The sequence below is a fragment of the Pavona decussata genome, unplaced genomic scaffold, assembly GCF_977016875.1.
Source record: "Pavona decussata unplaced genomic scaffold, jaPavDecu1.1 SCAFFOLD_69, whole genome shotgun sequence".
Taxonomy (NCBI): Eukaryota; Metazoa; Cnidaria; class Anthozoa; order Scleractinia; family Agariciidae; genus Pavona; species Pavona decussata.
This window is the reverse complement of record NW_028145488.1, coordinates 1,764,470-1,782,500: the sequence shown is the minus strand read 5'-3', so window position 1 is coordinate 1,782,500 and position 18,031 is coordinate 1,764,470. Positions and strand designations below refer to the sequence as shown.

The following is an 18,031-nucleotide window of genomic DNA, read 5'->3' as shown; positions in this document are numbered from 1 at the left end:
TTCTGGTATTTTCAGGTACAATAGGTTTGTCACAAAGCGATTTAAGTTCACTGAAGCAGAATAAAAGGCCTTTATCATTTCCTGAAAGAGAACCTCCCAAGCAGCCAAGGCAAGATAGGACAGATTATTATGGACAAGGTAATTAAGTTTTTACCTGAGCTATTCTGTACTAATATAATTAAGATTTATGTGATAACTGAAACAGACAGTTGAACTCTTTGTTGAACTCTTTGCTGTTTTTCTTCTCAACTTTTAATGACAATGTTGTAGTTATTTCATTATTCATTTTGATAAAAAAAAAGGTATTTCTTGCAAGTGACCAAATTGTCACCTTCTTTTTTGTGTGTTAAAACCTTTCACCATTTCCTTTGATTAGCCCAGTAGTACAAATAGCAAGATCTGCATCTTTAACTTAACCCTTTAAACCCAAAACCATGATCAGCATCTCATTTCTCCTTATAGTTTCCACTATTTGATCAAACTAATAAGTCATGAGAATGAGTGGACTGATCAACTAAGTAAAAATGACTCGATGTTTAAACAAATTCTCCCAACTAGTAGTATAAGAAACATATGAAGAACAGATAGGAAAATGTGCTTGTTGATACTGGAACCTGAAGAGAAACAAAATTGTGCTTTCCCTTGTGTATGTCCTGTCTTCTGACTTACAATTTCTGAAATGCAATGATATAAATATGATGTAGAATGTTGTTACAATTAAAACAATTTTGTCCTCCAAAGGTTTTTCCAGTGGTGACCAGTCTTCAGTAGCAGGTTACAGTCAGCGGGCTTTCTTTGGAGACCCACAAAGCCATCTGAGAAGTAGAACTGAAGGTAGGTGGGAAAAAACAATTAGTAAACAAAGCTCACAATTTTTGAAATATCAGATGATTTTGCTCATTACAATTTTTTTCCTCTGAAGGATTTTCTGGTGGAAGTCAGTCTTCAGTAGCAGGTTACAGTCAGCTTCCTTTCCCTGCAGCCTCACAAACACATTTGAGAAGCGGAATTGAAGGTACAGTAGGTGAGCTCGGTCTAGGAGAGAGAAAGAAAGACTCTGGGCTCCCATAGATGAAATTGAAATCTCCTACAATCTTTGCTGTCACTTTTTCCAAGAAAAAAAAAAAGCAGCTACAAACACTACACCCCAGCAACTTAACCTGGTCATTCATTATTGATAAAAGTGGAGAAACAATCACAACTAAGGGGTTTGGAGGGGAATTGTGGCCCAGACTCTAGACGTTTGGACAAAAGGGGCAAGGTCTGAAATATCAAGGTCCCTCTAATCTGAATGGGATTCATTTGGTAATTTGGCAAGAACATCTCTTCCATAAACAACCTTCTCTAGATCGCGTACCATGTTTATTCGATTAACTGCCCTGGTTGCAGATTTAATTTTGGGCCTATAAAGGTAATTAAGAGTAGCTCCTCAGGTCTTGCTTTTTTGTTCTTGTGGACTTACCCGTTTTGACTTCCTCCTTAAATTAGCCAACATTCTTGCCCTGAAACTTATCAGTTCCAGTGGTCCTTACACTGTCACTTTTTCTGGTATTTTCAGGTACAGGTTTGTCACAAAGCGATTTAAGTTCACTAAAGCAGAATGAAAGGCCTTTATCATTTCCTGAAAGAAAACCTCCCAAGCAGCCAAGGCGAGATGGGACGAATTATTATGGACAAGGTAATTAAGTTTCTACCTGAGCTATACTGTACTAAAGTAGGTAATATAATTAAGATTTATGTGATAACTGAAGCAGACAGTTGAACTCTTTGCTGAACTCTTTGCTGTTTTTCTTCTCAACTTTTAATGACAATGTTGTAGGTATTTCATTATTCATTTTGATAAAAAAAGGTCTTTCTTGCAAGTGACCAAATTGTCACCTTCTTTTTTGTGTGTTAAAACCTTTCACCATTTCCTTTGATTAGCCCAGTAGTACAAATAGCAAGATCTGCATCTTTACGTTAACCCTTTAACCCAAAACCATAATCAGCATCTCATTTCTCCTTATAGTTTCCACTGTTTGATCAAACTAATAAGTCACGAGAATGAGTGGACTGATCAACTAAGTAAAAATGACTTGATGTATTGTTTAAACAAATTCTCCCAACTAGTAGTATAAGAAACATATGAAGAACAGTAAGGAAAATGTGCTTGTTGATACTGGAACCTGAAGAGAAGCAAAATTGTGCTTTCCCTTGTGTATGTCCATTCTTCTGATTTACAATTTCTAAAATGCAATGATATTAATATGATATACAATGTTGTTACAATTAAAACAATTTTCCCCTCCAAAGGTTTTTCCAGTGGTGATCAGTGTTCAGTAGCAGGTTACAGTCAGCAGGGTTTCTTTGGAGACCCACAAAGCCATCTGAGAAGTGGAACTGAAGGTAGGTGGGAAAAAACAATTAGCCAACGAAGCTATTATGCACACAATTTTTGAAATATCAGATGATTTTGCTCATTACAATTTTTTTCCTCTGAAGGATTTTCTGGTGGAAGTCAGTCTTCAGTAGCAGGTTACAGTCAGGTTCCTTTCCCTGCAGCCTCTCAAACTCATCTGAGAAGTGGAACAGAAGGTGGGTAGGAAACACTTAAAACAAGTACAACAAATTAAAACCCATCACACAGCATTTCCAAAACTTGTCAGATATCTTGCTGCATCATTAAACAATTGAAATTTGGAAACATGTGTCCTACATGTATATGATCTTCTCCCCCTCCATTCTTGCATTCAAGGCTGTTGCTCATGTGTGCTTTGTTATTATTTAAATCAATAAGTCTAAAGGTTGTTGGCTGCAGTTATGTTTATATTTAATTACCTTTACTCTCTAAAAAGGTTTTGCTTTTTACATTTTTCCCCTTTGAAGGTTTTTCTGTTGGAAGTCAGCCTTCAGTAGCAGGTTACAGTCAGCTTCCTTTCCCTGCAGCCTCTCAAACTCATGTGACAAGTAGAACTGAAGGTACGTGGAAATATTTTGAGCAATCCCAACAACTGTCACATGGCATTTATTTTATAAAAGATTTTAAGTTTTGGTTTTAAAATAAAATCCTTATTGTTGACTCTGAAAATGTGTTTACTGTGAGAACATAATTTTCTTTGCCCCATACAATAATTATATAATTCTTTTCTCTGAGCCATGTTTTCTGCTTTGTAAATTATCTGAGTAGGCCGTGCAACAATTAGCCATTTTACTCTCTACAATGCTATGTCAGTTTCTACAACTTCGCTTGTACCTACAATTTCTCCTCTGAAGGTTTTTCTGGTGGAAATCAGTCTTCAGTAGCAGGTCACAGTCAGCTTCCTTTCCCTGCAGCCTCTCAAACTCATCTGACAAGTGGAACAGAAGGTAAATGAGAAACACTCTAAACGATCACAATAAGGCTATCACGTAGCATTTACAAAAATGTTTGCTGTCTTGGTACATCATTTCTTCATGTTTATGGTTAATCCATCAATCTATTGTTTGTGGTGTGCTAATAGAGTCCAGTCTGCTGATGCCTCTGAATCATTATGTCATTCATTCTCCAAAGTGCTATGTCTCATTATTTTGTTTATTACAATTCTCTCCTCTGAAGGTTATCCTGGTGTAAGTCAGTCTTCAGTAGCAGGTTACAGTCAGCTTCCTTTCCCTGCAGCCTCTCAAGCTCATTGGAGAAGTAGTACTGAAGGTAGGTGGGAAATACTTGAACCAATCACGTGTAACAAATTTATGTCAACTAGTTATATTTTGGTTCTAAAAAGACCTGAATTTCATTGAGGTGAACATGCCAATTGGGCTAATCCAGAAATCCGTTAGGATCATTAGAAAAGTACTTGAGTTGCAAAAAGAATGAAACTGATGCTTAAGTTCTAGATTGCCTTACGGGAGGTGGTTTTTGCTTGGCACCCTGATAAAGACAGCTTTAACATCTTGTTGTGACTTCAAATAAAACAATGAATCATTGAAAACAACAATTCATGCACTTTTTTAATCTAAAGCTTACTTTACAGCCGTAAAATTTATTTTCAGTAACAGAAACATAAGAAGTGTTTTTGAATCGTTAGACTGTGAAGTCTTTTGGGGGATTCATTGGCGTTTTTTTTTTTGTCTTGCACTGGAGGTTGTACCTTTTTTTTGTGTTAGATCATATACTGTAGTGGGGGGATTCCACAGAGATGTGGCCTTAAAGATTTTCTGTTGCTATTTTCCGTGAGCCATGTTTCGTGTTGTGCTATAATGATCTGAGTAGTCTTTGAAACAAGACGCCTTTTCCAACTTGTTCTTGTTTCACTCACCCCAGAAAAGGCATCCTTTTAAATAAATAAAAATAAATAAGTAGGAATTTCAGTGGATTCCACGGGGTGGCTCTTCCATCCACTGTTTCCAGGTCGAATTGGAATTTGGAAATGTTGGTTTTTGTGGAGGGAGGAAAACCGGAGTACCCGGAGAAAAACCCTCGGAGCAGGGACAAGAACCAACAACTAACTCAACCCACATATGACGCCGAGACCGGGAATCGAACCCGGGCCACATTGGTGGGAGGCGAGTGCTCTCACCACTGCGCCATCCCTGCTCCCTTTCCATTCCTTTGACATCTTCCGAATGGTTATAATGAGGCAATGAAACATTGAAAACAAATTTGCAGTAATGCTAACTGCAGAAAGGCTGTCGTCAATTGTCGTTTCCATGGTTCCATGGCTTTTCCAAGCAGGTTTAAGTTTCGACCTTTGTCCATTTAATTTATTGAGTTTAGAAGGCCAAAAATTGTTGATTAAACTTCTTTTGATGATCAAGTTGTTGTTTAGTTGCAAAGGCTACACGATTATTGCTATCGATACTATTGTGCCACCTGCATGATAGCACGCAATTTCAGCGCAAGGATGAGTTTAGCCACTTCAAGTATGCTTTAGAAGTAGACTGCTTATTACTTATTGCTCTTCTTTCTGTTTTAGGCTTCTCTGGTTGTGGCCAATTTCCTTTGTCAACAGTGCAACCTGCCCTGAGTGAGTAAAATAAACCATTTATATGACTTCCCATGATTATTGATCCTCTGCGATTGTTAACCAGCTTGCTTCACAGCCTCTGAATGTATATCCTGTTCCATTTTAGTGTTGTAGTTATCCATTTTATTAGAGGTTTTTTCAGTTGTAACCTTCTTTTCCCGCATTAGATCGAACAGAGGGGAATTAATTTGATTGGAGGTTTTTTAGTACACCAGCAGCACGCATGAAAATACCATCCACCGAAAAGGAGCCCATCAAAATCTTAGGGGAGTGGGACAAAGGGATATCCTCCCCTGTTTCCGTTCATATTAACGTTTTTGTTTTGCTCAGTTAGTCCTATTAGGTTGATTTAGAATTGCGTTTCGGCAAACGGGAGAAATAACGTGACCACGTTTATTCTATAGTTTCCGCTCGCTGTTTTCAGTTTCTCAGCTGAGTAGTTTTTTGTCAGCATCAAAGGGCAGAATTATTTTGCGCTATTCTCATCTATATACTAAAATTTTTAATAAGGCTTTTACCGAACGGTAAAATGCGCTTAATGGAACGTGACGCCTTAGGGGTGGTAGGTCACGCAATGTTGTGTCGACCCCAGACAACAATGTATACACGAAAGCCTCATTCATAAATGAATACTCTCTATTCAGTAGGGTTAGGATAAAAGCCTTTTATGGCTAGGAAATTGTACCAATATGTTGCACAATTGTCTAGAAATGAATCTTACCTTTGCTGGGATTGGTTCATGTTTTGTAAAGCCCTATTGATGGCTAGTAGTTTGCCACGTTGTGTCTTTTAGTTTACAGTACGTTTGTACCTATTGGCCGAACTTTGAGTCACTGTCTCGCTATAAAAGCGTCAGAACACTATCCCAGGGCATTATCCTGGCAGTATTGCACGAACGCAAACACGTTTAAAAAGTTTGTTTATCGTTCATCATCATGGTTCGTCCACGTCCTCATCCTCGGCCTGCTACAACCGTCCGAAACGACGACCTTACAAAGCTTTCCGGTGAAGTCCTTTGACTGCGCTTGCAGCAGCTGAATCTCCCGATCACGGGAACTCGTCCTCGCCTCATTGAAAGGCTTAGAGCAGCGACAACGCCCGCACCAGCACATCCTAAACGACGCCCTTCTCGTGGTCGAGGAACCAAGAACATTGCCGCTCCTGTAAGTCATCCTCGAGTGCGTACACGTAAACCACAGACAGTCGAAACGACTGAACCTACGGCCGAAGCCCCGCTATCGGACGGTGATGAGTACGTTTCAGACGCCGGTTCATCGGTTGGTGAGCTGTTCGAGGAGCAGATGGAGGACTCAGGCACACGATCGTGATCTCGTATTCACGCCAGCCCAACTCGCCGCCATTCAGGACACCGTCTCGTCCACTGTTCAGGCAGCGTTAAGTTCTTTCCTGAACCGTGAGGCCCCAGCAAGGATGTACCTTGACCAAAGCACGCCCACTCCGCGTTCGCAAAACGTGGCAACTCCTCTAGGCCTGAACCGTCCCATGGACAAATCACTTGAGGACAAAATACTCCGTGGTGAGTACATTGATTTCTGTTTACTTCTCCCCGATACGATTTATCGGTCCCAGTCCCCCGCCCTGCAGCTGCGCTATGAAGAGTCCTCCCCAGGCTCCCAGGGCTCCCTGCTCACCCTGGTTAAACGGAAAAAGCCAGTCATAGATACCTTCCAAAAGTGGCTCGATGCCTTTACCACCTGCATGCTGGTAATCGTCGCCACCTACCCCAACAGATCCTTGGAGCTGATCAAAAATCAGTAGATCATCAGTCGAGCTGTATCAAAGTTTAAAGGCTTAGCGTGGCTGTCCTATGACGAACAGTTTAGACGGCGTACCGCATACGATCTTAGCCTCCCCTGGGACAAAATCAATCTTGAACTTTGGACAGTCACCTTCTCTGGTCTTGCTAAGCCGCATTGTTCTGTGTGCTCTAGCCCCTACCACCATAGCGACGACTGTCCCAATCAGGACCCCAGCAGAAAGCCCCGCCACCCAGCCCTGGTCTGCTTTGACTTCAACAAGCCCTCCGGCTGTCAGCGCCAGTCCTGCTACTTCCCACATAACTGCCGCCGGTGTGGTTCCAACACACACGCTGCCTTCAACTGCCGCAGTTCCAGACAGTCAGCCAGCAGCAGCACCAAGACCGCCAGTCCCAGCGACCGCAGCAAAAAGTAAAGTGTCACAGCGCCAGCAGAACCAGAGACCCACAGTGTCCACTCCCTTACATGTAAATAACTTAGTACTAGAATTAGTTAATCACCCTGACCGCTCTTTTGTTAATAATTTAGCTAATGCCCTCCGGTATGGTGCTCGCATAGGTTATTTTGGCCCTCAACAAACCCGGGTGTCACGCAACTTGCTCTCCGCGTCTCAACATCCAGAGGTTGTCTCAGCAAACCTTAACAAGGAAATGCAGTTGGGTAGAGTCGCGGGCCCCTTCCCTTCCTCACCACTCCCGGATTTCCAGTGTCATCCCATAGGCGTGGTCCCCAAGAAACACTCCTCAGAGTGGCGAACCATCTATCACCTCTCTTACCCTGAGGGTGACAGCATAAACGATCACATTCCAAAAGACCCCTATTCCCTTCAGTATGTACGGGTGGACAATGCGGTACAAATTTTGCGCTCCTTGGGCCCTGGGGTATTCATGGCCAAGACAGATCTCAAATCCGCCTTTCGCCTTATGCCAATTCACCCTGACGACTGGAACCTTCTGGGTATTTACTGGCAATCCCACTACTACGTAGATCTTTACCTCCCATTTGGGCTCCGTAGTGCTCCCTTTTTATTTAATCAGATTTCTGATGCCTTGGAATGGATCCTAAAGCATAACTATGGTTTGAGACACGTAATTCACATCTTGGATGACTTTTTTATAGCTGAACCCACGAAACTAGCTTGCTTGGGGAGCTTTAGTACCCTCCTAAAGATATTTATGTCCCTCCGGGTCCCCACGGTAGCATCAAAGACCCTGGGCCCCACTCAGGTTCTAGAATTCATGGGTATCGTCCTTGATAGTAATCGTATGGAGGCACGCTTACCCGACGATAAATTGACCAGAATCCGACAGCTCCTTGATTCTTTCGCCAATCGCCGCTCAGCCCGGTTGGTGGAGCTCCAATCCCTTATAGGTACCCTGCAGTTCGCTTGTAAAGTTGTTGTCCCAGGAAGGACTTTCCTACAACGCATGATTAATCTTACTAGAGGGACTTCCAGCCGTTTTCACCATATTCGCCTAAACAAGGAATTTTTTCGGGATATCACCATGTGGAAAGCTTTTCTCGCTAAATGGAATGAGCGCTCCTTTTTCCTAGACTCTTTTGTAACTTATACCCCTGACCTCGAATTGTACACCGATGCTGCCAGCACCATAGGGTTTGGGGGGTATTTTAATGGTAAATGGTTCCAAGGGCGTTGGCCCCCTCACATGCTCATTGACAAACGCAAGGGGATTAGTATCGAATGGCAGGAACTCTTTCTTATTGTACTTGCCTGTGCACTCTGGTACCCCCATTTTTCGGGGAAACGCCTTCAGTTTTGGTGCGATAATGGGAGCGTTGTCGCCATCATAAACTCGGGCCATTCCAAAGCTCCCAGAATAATGGACTTAGTTCGTTTCTTAGTTTTAATTTCCATGAAACATAATTTCTTGGTGCGGGCCCATCACGTCCCGGGAGTCTCCAACGAAATCGCTGATGCCCTCTCCCGTTTTCAGGTCAGCCGCTTCCGGGAACTCGCTCCCGATGCCGACCAGAGCCCCTGTTCCATCCCGCCTTTCTTCTTGACCCTCTGAAGGATGAAGTTTTGATGTACGCTAACTGGGCCTTATCAGTGAGCACCAACCGAACATATAGCTCTGGGGAAAAGCGGTTTCTTCAGTTTTGCCTCATGAACAGGCTAACAACACCAGAAGGCGCTATTCTTCCCGCATCCGAAGGGACCCTTGTTTATTTTGCATCCTTCCTAGCTCGTACAGTTCGTCACAGTACAATTAAAATCTACTTAGCAGCAGTTCGTAATCTTTATATTCTTTCAGGGTATGAGGACCCCCTAAGAGGGCGTCTTCTTCTCCAAAAGATTCTCCGGGGTATTCTCCGTTACCAGGGTTCCCCTCGCATCCGCCGTCAGCCGGTTACCCCCCGGGTCCTGTTAGCTATTCGCCCCATCCTTGACAAGTGGTTAGGTCCCAGGGATTTTTCCATGATCTGGGCTGCCTTTACTCTCGCCTTTTTTGCCTTTCTTCGTTGTAGCGAGTTTACCTATCCGGGGGTACATAAATTTAGCTCTAAATTTAACCTTACATTAGATTGCATTACTTTTCTGCCGTGTCTGGCCCGCCCGCAGCGCATACTTGTCACGCTCAAGTCCTCAAAGACTGACATTTTTAGGGAAGGGCACTCACTGGTTATTCCCCGGTGTGCTTCCTTACTATGTCCAGTCTCAGCCATGCAACAGTATTTTATCTTGGCCCGGGCACAACCGGGACCCCTGTTCTATTTTCGGTCAGGCCGGCTACTCACTAGGTCCTCCGTCACGCTTTTGCTTCGGGACTCCGCCCGCAGCGCGGGGCTCCCTTACAAAAGTCTCAAGGGTCATAGTTTTCGCATAGGCGCATCAACCGCCGCTGCCGCTGCAGGCTTACCAGACTGGTTAATTAAAGTATTGGGGTGCTGGTCCTCAGACTGTTACCAGATTTATATCCGCACTCCCGAATCAGTGCTTCTTTCTGCGGTCCCGCAAATGGCCCGTGTTTCGGGCAACTTTCTTTAGGCTAGGGTTGGCTTGGGGGGATGCATGCTGTGCATGCATCTGTGGCGGTTAAGTCTGCGTTGCGACTTTCCTGAAGCTCTTGGCATTGCTCGTATCTTGCCATCTCATACCTTTGCCTTTATCTTGTCCGATCCAGCCCGTATGGTGCTGGGGAGATAAGAAAGGCTCTGCCAATACTCTTGTCCTACCCCACGTTAGTGGGGAGGTAAGTGAGGCTTACGTTTGTTTTGCGCACATAACCCGAAGTCGTATTAACCTGCCACGGGGATGTGTCCCCCAATTACGCCACCTTGTTGTCTGTTTACTTTGTCTCAATACTGTTATCTAGCTGCATGCTTTGTTAAACAATAAATAATTTAAAGTATATGCGGAATAGTGACATTAAGAAAACATAAAGGTGAATCTCATGTTTGCTGTTTGCTGTAAACGCGATTCTAAATCTCTCTATTCTCTCTGAAACGTCCATTAACCGCAGGAGAATCTCGGTTTAAATTTGGCGCGCTCTGAATTCAGAGCAAAGTCAGTAGAGCTAGCTTTTTGTTTGGCTTCCTGTAGCAATGTTTTCCTGAGGACATCACTGAGTCCAGCCTCTCTCCTCTACTGACTTTTAAAGGACGGGGCGGAAATGGATTTTGTCCGCTGTGTTTATGTGAAGTTGAAAATAAGATGTAAAATTTTAGGAAAATTTAAGACATTTTAACGTTCAGAATAGTTTTTTTTTACATAACAAAGAACCAGAAACGGCCAAAAAAAAAGAATGGTGTCATATACACTTTAAGGGGGGAGATCTTTGTGTGGAGCCCTTGGGCTAACATACTATTTAATGTTCTTCTGTAGGTCCAGGTCTGGCTTTGGTTGTCAGTTTTCTCAAAGAGACGTACAAAAAGCGATCGCTTCTGAAACCGCTCCTTTGGGAGAACACCTTGAAGCTACCCATTGAAAATGTTTACACAAGACTGAAAATCGTTTCAAGAAGGATAACCGATTTTAAGCTAGGACGCGATGGAGTGGACATGTATGACATCTTTGTAGCCCCAGATGATGTAACCGTACTGGTAGAAGGAAGCCCTGGTATCGGGAAGACAACATTTTGTCTTAAAATCGCGTATGACTGGGCAAATGGAAAAATCCCTAAAGAGCGTTCTTTTCCCGAGTTTGAAATCGTACTATTGCTAAAGTGCAGGGACATTGATGGGGACGTCTTGGAAGTCATTAATGAACAACTTCTTCCAGAAGATGAAAAGCTCAGGGAAGAGCTTATAGATTACATTAAAGAATTCCACTTCCATGGAAAAGTTTTATTGATTTTGGATGGTCTGGATGAGCTACCTGAAAAGTTTAAACCTAATGTGGATAAATTGCTTCATAAAAAAATTTTGCCATTTTGTTATGTCTTGGCCACATCTCGCCAAGAAAGGGGAATTGAGGTACGACAGAAGGTTGACTTTGACGTTCTTTTGCAAATACAAGGATTTACAGACGCAGATGCTTTTGACTACATCAGAAGACATTTTAATCTTTTGGGGCCCGAGCATTTGTCAAAAGGAGAGAGGCTTATCAAAGCAATCAAGGAAAACTCTTTCCTCCATGCTTTACCAAACAATCCATTGAATTTGCTCCTTCTCTGTGTTGTTTTTGAAGACTATGAGGGAGAACTTCCATCTCGTCGAACTGAGCTCTATCAGATTATTGTTCGATGCATTTTACGAAGATTCTGTGCAAAAAATAAGTTGGAAGCTCCCAAGGATGACGAGGCTCTTGAGAAGAAATTTGAACAGAGTTTACTGGCACTGGGAGAGTTGGCTTGGAAATGCCTGTCGGAAGATCGTCTTTCATTTCGTGAAGGAGAACTTGCAAAATTTGAAGAGATGTGTCCAGATCTGGCAGCTCGGATATCAGGTCTCGTTTTCAAGGAAGCCAGTCTGAAAAAGATCAACCCACAGCACGAATACCACTTCTTTCATAAAACATTTCAAGAATACTTGGCCGCAGCATACCTGGCATTTCTGTTATTGAAGAAAGAGGTCAATATCTTGAAAGAGTTTCAGTTAGACTTCTTTGAAGAAGTTGTAGAAACATACCCGGAAGTGTTTCTGTTTTTATCTGGCATACTGGGTGAGCAAGCGACTATCCTTTTCAGACAGATTGGTGAGAAGCTGGAGAGTGAAGACTGGGACTGGCTCAAGTGCTTGGGGCAAGAAGCATCGTTTTTTACTGAAAGTTTCAGTGAAAGTGGAAATGCTGAAGAAGTGGCGATGACTCTTTTTTCCTTCATTCCTTTCCCTTTGACTGTGGATGTGAGGGGACACGACGACTATTCTTATTCTAGTTTTTTTGAGGTTGCAAAATACTGCCGGAACTTTTCACAATTACGGCACCCTGTTCATTTATCTGTGTGTTGTGATGAAGATTATCACGATTTTGAAGTAAATTCTGCTTTTGATTACCTGAAATCCTGTCCAAAACTACAGAGTTTGTTCGTTTTCGGATTAAAATATCTCGGAAACGCCTTTTACGATGGCTTATGTCAAAACTCGACTTTAACGTCATTTACTCTTAGAACTTTTCAAAGCCTCCCTCGTGACCAATCTGATATTGTTGGTAACAGTTTGGCTGCAAGCAACACCTTGACCTCCGTGACGTTTGAACTGTTTAATGAGTGTGGCGAGGCTTGGGCCAGAGCTCTTGAAACAGGATTGTCTGCGGATACACCATTGAAGTCAGTTGTCCTCAAGATTTATGGTTCATTAAGTGACACTGCAATACTGGCTTTGAAAAGAGTTTTAATCAACACGTCTTTGACCTCTGTTCTCATCACTATTTTTGGAGACATGCAAGATTCATTAGCTACTGCCCTTTGTGAAGGACTTCCACAACAAGCCGTTTTGAAATCTTTTACTTTGATTCTTTTCGGAAGGCTGAGTGATTCAGGCGTCTTCTTCTTAAAAAGAGGTTTCTTACAAAATTGCTCCGTGGATGCTTTGGAAGTTAAAATATTTGGTGATATCCCAGACAGCTGGGCGACTGTTATTACATCAAACAAAGCAAAGCAGTGGTGCACTTTCCACCCGAATACCAGTGGAAACATTGCAGCTGCTAAGGTCGCTTGTCCTACTCCTGTTTTGGCTAAGAGCAGTTTCAATTTAGAAGAGACTTTTAACTTCTGGGGTGAGTTGAGCTGTGAAGTTATAGAAGCTGTCTGGAGACTCTTGGTGAAGTCCACACCGTATCGACTCACTCTTAACATTCACGGAAACTTACCTGATGATGTTGCAAGCAGTCTTACGAGCTACCTGAAAATAGAAAAGTGCGCACACCTCGTTACTTTCAACATTTGGGGAGAATTGACCACTAACGGGAAGGCTGCTATTGAGCAGTTTTTGGGTGCCAACCAAAATGCGAACTTAAAGGTGATTGTCCATGACTTGATATCAGACTGTTCTCCCTGTGACCTTAATTTCTGTATTGATAATCCCTCGTTATTACCTTCAGTATTCAATAAAGTGAAGGATACTGGAACAAGTGAACTTAGTCTCACAATCAGTGGCGTGAATGATGACTGGGCACAGGGTCTGAATGACGGTTTAACAAACAGCCCGTCATTAACAACATTTGCTCTTACAATGGGAAACTGCCCTGGCGAGAACGTAGGGTGGATGCAACGTCTGCTTGAAGTAGTGTTGGAAAACACCTCCTTAGTTACACTCGCTCTCACTCTTACATTATATTCCCTCACTGACAAGGGAATAGACCTCAGCAACAGTTTGGCGAAAAGCGCGTCTTTAACGGCACTTACCCTTATCATCAACAGCTACTTTAGCGACAGTTCTTTCCTTCGGTCAGTTCTGTGTGATGGTTTGGCGTCAAACAAGTCATTACATACACTCACTCTTACAATCAACAACTACAGTAACACGGGTAGAAACTTGTTACATGATCTGGGTGATGGTTTGGCGTCAAACAAGTCATTACATACACTCTCTCTTACAATCAACTACATTGGCACGGGTGGAGACTGGATGGGGGGTCTGGGTGATGGTTTGGCGTCAAACGAGTCATTACATACACTCACTCTTACAATCAACAACTACAGTGGCACGGGTGGAGAATGGATATGGGATCTGGGTCATGGTTTGGCGTCAAACGAGTCATTACATACACTCACTCTTACAATCAACAACTACAGTGGCACGGGTGGACACTGGATACGGGGTCTGGGTGATGGTTTGGCGTCAAACAAGTCATTACATACACTCTCTCTTACAATCAACATCTACAGTGGCACGGATGGAGACTGGATATGGGGTCTGGGTGATGGTTTGGCGTCAAACAAGTCATTACATACACTCACTCTTACAATCAACAACTACAGTGGCACGGGTGGACACTGGATACGGGTTCTGGGTGATGGTTTGGCGTCAAACAAGTCATTACATACACTCACTCTTACAATCAACAACTACAGTGGCACGGGTGGAGACTGGATATGGGGTCTGGGTAATGGTTTGGCGTCAAACGAGTCATTACATACACTCACTCTTACAATCAACAACTACAGTGGCACGGATGGAGACTGGATACGGGGTCTGGGTGATGTATTGGCGTCAAACGAGTCATTACATACACTCACTCTTACAATCAACAACTACAGTGCCACGGATGGAGACTGGGTACGGGGTCTGGGTGATGGTTTGGCGTCAAACGAGTCATTACATACACTCACTCTTACTATCAACGACTACAATGACACAACTGGAGTCTCGATAACGTATCTGGGTGATGGTTTCGCCAGAAGTAAGTCATTAACTACTGTCAGTCTTACAATCAATAGCTGCAGTGAAGTGAGTGAAGATCAGTTACTGGAAATGTGCAATAATCTTGCAAAAAGTGACACATTAACTACTCTGAGTTTGACAATCAACGACCACAGTTCAACAAGTAGAGGCCTTGGATGTGATCTTAGCAAGTGTTTTGCAGACTGTAAGTCACTAACTACATTAAGTTTAGCGGTAAGCTTGTATGGAGAGGAAGATGTGTGCTAAAAACCTACCACTCCGTGAGCCAGGTGAAAGTAAATTCACCCAATTAAATTCAATAACGAAGGCGTCTAACTGTATCCATAACTCGATTGACGCATGTGCTGCATTCATACAATCATGATAACACGTGCAAGGTACATGCGGCTAAGAAAATTTTTCTTTGTCGCTGTCGTTTTCTTTTGTTTTTTCTTTTTTGTGCCATTTCGAAAAGCCGTCTTTTTGCTGTAGTATGTTAATTTTAGACGCAAAAGTTCGTTAGACGATAGCAATTCAATGCCTCGAACTTCGCTTTTGAACTTAACTCTAAAATCAGTCGAAGTGGTTTTCAAAACGGCGCAAAAATACGGTTTCTTCCATGAAAGGAAAGAGGATACAGTATTTATAACAGAAAGTTTAGAACGCTCGTAACTAATAAATTTAAGGAAGCTCCGACGGTTTTAGAGTTTTCTTCGCTCACTCTTGTTTGTTATACCGTTTTCTGTTAGCTTTGTTATGAAAAGGTTAGTCTGAGTAACCAGACGACGTTTTCCACGTTCCACCACTTGCCAAAGCGCGTCTGTTTCATCCTCTTAGCTGTGCGCCTATCGAGTTATGGACTCTTGAAAAGTTTTAAGCGTTCTCGAGAAACTGTGTTGCTCTCGGCGAACTTTTGAGGTCCTTTTACACATGCGATTTGTGCCACATTTCACGAAAATTTTTCTCGCGGAAGGCTGCAACTTCAAATCGTACTTTAAACCAATGTGTTTTAGTGTGTCACGTTTCAAACATGTGCGAAGCCCCTGCGATATCTCAGTGACAAATTCAGTTCGCGCTGAAATGGCCGCTAGTTAACGCGTGCGATTTAAAACTGCAACTTTCGCGCGACAAAATTGTGTACATGTGTAAACATGCCTTTAAAGTTATCTCCTACTTTCCAAACTTCCCGCACGTATGCTTAGCAGTCTTAGCACGAACCAATTCTTAATTCCTAATGTGAGTTTTTGACAGTGTTTAACGAAACAGTTACTTGTTAAAGTGAAGTTGAATGGTGAAGAGAGTATTAACCTTCCTTAGCAGTGCCATTAGCCTTTTAAGCCCTAATATCAAACGGCAAATTCTCCTTATTGGCGTCTTCATGTTTGTTGTGGTATTAGTTGGGAGAAATTGTTCAAAATCAGTTTATCTTTCAGTGATCATTTGCTATATTCTCGTGATCTGCGTGTTTGATGTTTTACCGATACCGTAAACTGCCGCTTATAAGCCCTCCCGGTTATAGGCCCATCTACCTCTAAACCCAAAAATACACCCGATTGTAAGCCTCCCCCCCCCGGATATAAGCCCCCCTGCAGTTTTGTTCGTGTTGTTGATTATAATTTTGTTCCAATTATTGACATTTTAAAGTTTAATTAAAAGCTCGTAAATGAAAAACGTATTTCGATCAACATTGCTATAGCTCGTTTGGAAACGGTTTTTTTATTCCGGTTATAAGCCCCCTCGGATATAAGCCACTCCGTTTATAAGGCCATCTTAAACCCCTTACGAAGTTGTATTACCCTAGGGCTTATAAGCGGCAGTTTGCGGCATTTCAAGGAGGACAAAGCTACTTATCTCCATTGGGGCTTAAAGGGTTAACTGTCTCCTGTCTTCAAATTTGCCTCTGTGTTAATTGTGTTTGTCAAAGGTAACGGCGCTCCCTTTGTTGAGTAGTTTAATTTTGGACTTGTTGAACTGGAACTAGCTTGTAATTGAGCTTATGCGGGGAATTATCGTTGAACAAAGCTACGATACGATACGATAATGTAGATTGATTGAAGGGAATCGCTGCATAAGCCTACGTTTCAAGGTAGCTTTATTTCTTAGCTCAAAATATGTTATTTTGTATTTATCACTGGTGGCCGCGCTTGCTTGATTAATGACCCAGGAGTGAAATGAAATCTTGACAGATTAAGAGTTATCAATGATCCTCTCAACCTGACACCAAGCCAAATTCTTGATTTTTGTGTAGTAAGTGATGTAAGAGGTTCGAGCATTTGGGGAAAATTCTGCGCATCGTGACGAAAGCAGGTTAGTTTTGAAAAGTTGGAGACTGGGTATAAAATGCAGTCCGAGATAAAATCTGATTAAACATTTGCTATTAGATGTGAGGCAAGTGCAAAGGAGATCAACGTGTTGGACACAATCGTGTGGATATTTAGAAAATTAAACTCGGCATGAATCTGAGTTTCACTTCAAAGAGCATTTAAAACTCAAAATTTAAGAAAATCCTAAAATTCAATTTATAAAACAGGGCCCAGTTGTTCGAAAGACGATTAACGCTAATCCACGATTAAAAGTTAACCGAGGTTTGTAACTCGCTCGTTAAAAATTTTTTTAAAAGCTGATTTTTATCAAAAGGTAAAGAAAAGTCTAAGTCAAAACTGAAGGGCAAAAATCTTTTTTACAATAACTGTCCAAATTCTCGCGCGCTGATTGGCTCGTAGCTATTGTCTATAAGAGTACAGACAATAAAAATGACGTCAGATGTAACGCGCGCGCTTTCTCAACGAAAACATAGCCAATTCCGCTCGTACTTTTTCCATGTTATTGTAAAAAACAAATCGACGGCAGTTTTCTATGGTCTATACTCTTATAGACCATAAAATGACGCCATAAAATGTCCAAAACTTGGCAGTGAAACCACTCGCCTGCGGCTCGTGGTTCCACTTGAGTTTTGAACATTTTTGACGTCATTTTATGATCTATAAGAGTATAGACCATAGCAAACTGCCGTCGATTTGTTAATTGGAAGAATGATTATTGATTAGTAATTAAACTCAAATCAAACTTCACGTTAACCCAGGATTATCTTAATCGGGCTTTGAACAACTGGGCCCCGAAGACAAGGAAGAACACCACGGGAAAGTGGTGTTTAGTAGCTCTGATTGATTGGTCACATTTGAGGAATCTCATCCACAGACTCAAAAGCTAGAACCATCTTGTACTTAACAAATAGATTCCATTTTGCCGTGCGTCGGTACTCTGATAACGCACAGATGACGTCAAAACGTGGTGAGAACAAAGAAGTACGCTACGAGCATGCAATTGTGATCTTCTAAATTAGAGTATAATCCGAAAGACTTTCACTAACATTATTTTCAAAACTAACCCTTATTCCAGAAGGAAATCTTGACCCTAAAATATTACAGCATGTAAGTCGCTTCACTGCGATTTGTAATCGATTACTTGCCATTACCGGATTTCTAT

At 42.2% G+C, this 18,031-nt stretch overlaps 2 protein-coding genes and 1 long non-coding RNA gene across 3 annotated transcripts in view; 2 read left to right on the top strand and 1 right to left on the bottom strand.

The window, feature by feature from the left end:
- The window catches only part of LOC146477728 (uncharacterized), a 19,217-nt gene extending 2,675 nt beyond the window's left edge, over positions 1–16,542 (top strand). The window contains exons 2-7 of the mRNA XM_085113054.1: positions 16–138; positions 2,293–2,385; positions 2,482–2,574; positions 3,575–3,667; positions 4,932–4,982; positions 10,608–16,542. Coding sequence (XP_084969180.1) covers positions 16–138; positions 2,293–2,385; positions 2,482–2,574; positions 3,575–3,667; positions 4,932–4,982; positions 10,608–14,812 — 4,658 coding nt within the window. The 3' untranslated portion in view covers positions 14,813–16,542. The remainder of the gene's footprint in view (positions 1–15; positions 139–2,292; positions 2,386–2,481; positions 2,575–3,574; positions 3,668–4,931; positions 4,983–10,607) is intronic.
- Positions 1–18,031, bottom strand: part of LOC146477707 (uncharacterized) — a 545,413-nt gene that overhangs the window by 174,645 nt on the left and 352,737 nt on the right. The window lies entirely within an intron of this gene.
- LOC146477729 (uncharacterized) lies at positions 5,473–10,118 on the top strand. The gene is made up of 3 exons (XM_085113055.1): positions 5,473–6,519; positions 6,935–8,494; positions 8,716–10,118. The coding sequence occupies exons 1-3, from the start codon at positions 6,231–6,233 to the stop codon at positions 9,768–9,770; spliced, it is 2,904 nt and encodes a 967-aa protein (XP_084969181.1). The 5' UTR covers positions 5,473–6,230; the 3' UTR covers positions 9,771–10,118.

Excerpts from the sequence above, each read along its gene's own strand:
- LOC146477729 (XM_085113055.1), top strand. The coding sequence starts at position 6,231 with ATGAGTACGTTTCAGACGCCGGTTCATCGGTTGGTGAGCTGTTCGAGG. Across the intron at positions 6,520-6,934 it reads TGAGGACAAAATACTCCGTG|CCCCTACCACCATAGCGACG; the intron begins GTGAGTACATTG and ends TGTGTGCTCTAG. Across the intron at positions 8,495-8,715 it reads CTTTCTTATTGTACTTGCCT|GTCAGCCGCTTCCGGGAACT; the intron begins GTGCACTCTGGT and ends TCCCGTTTTCAG.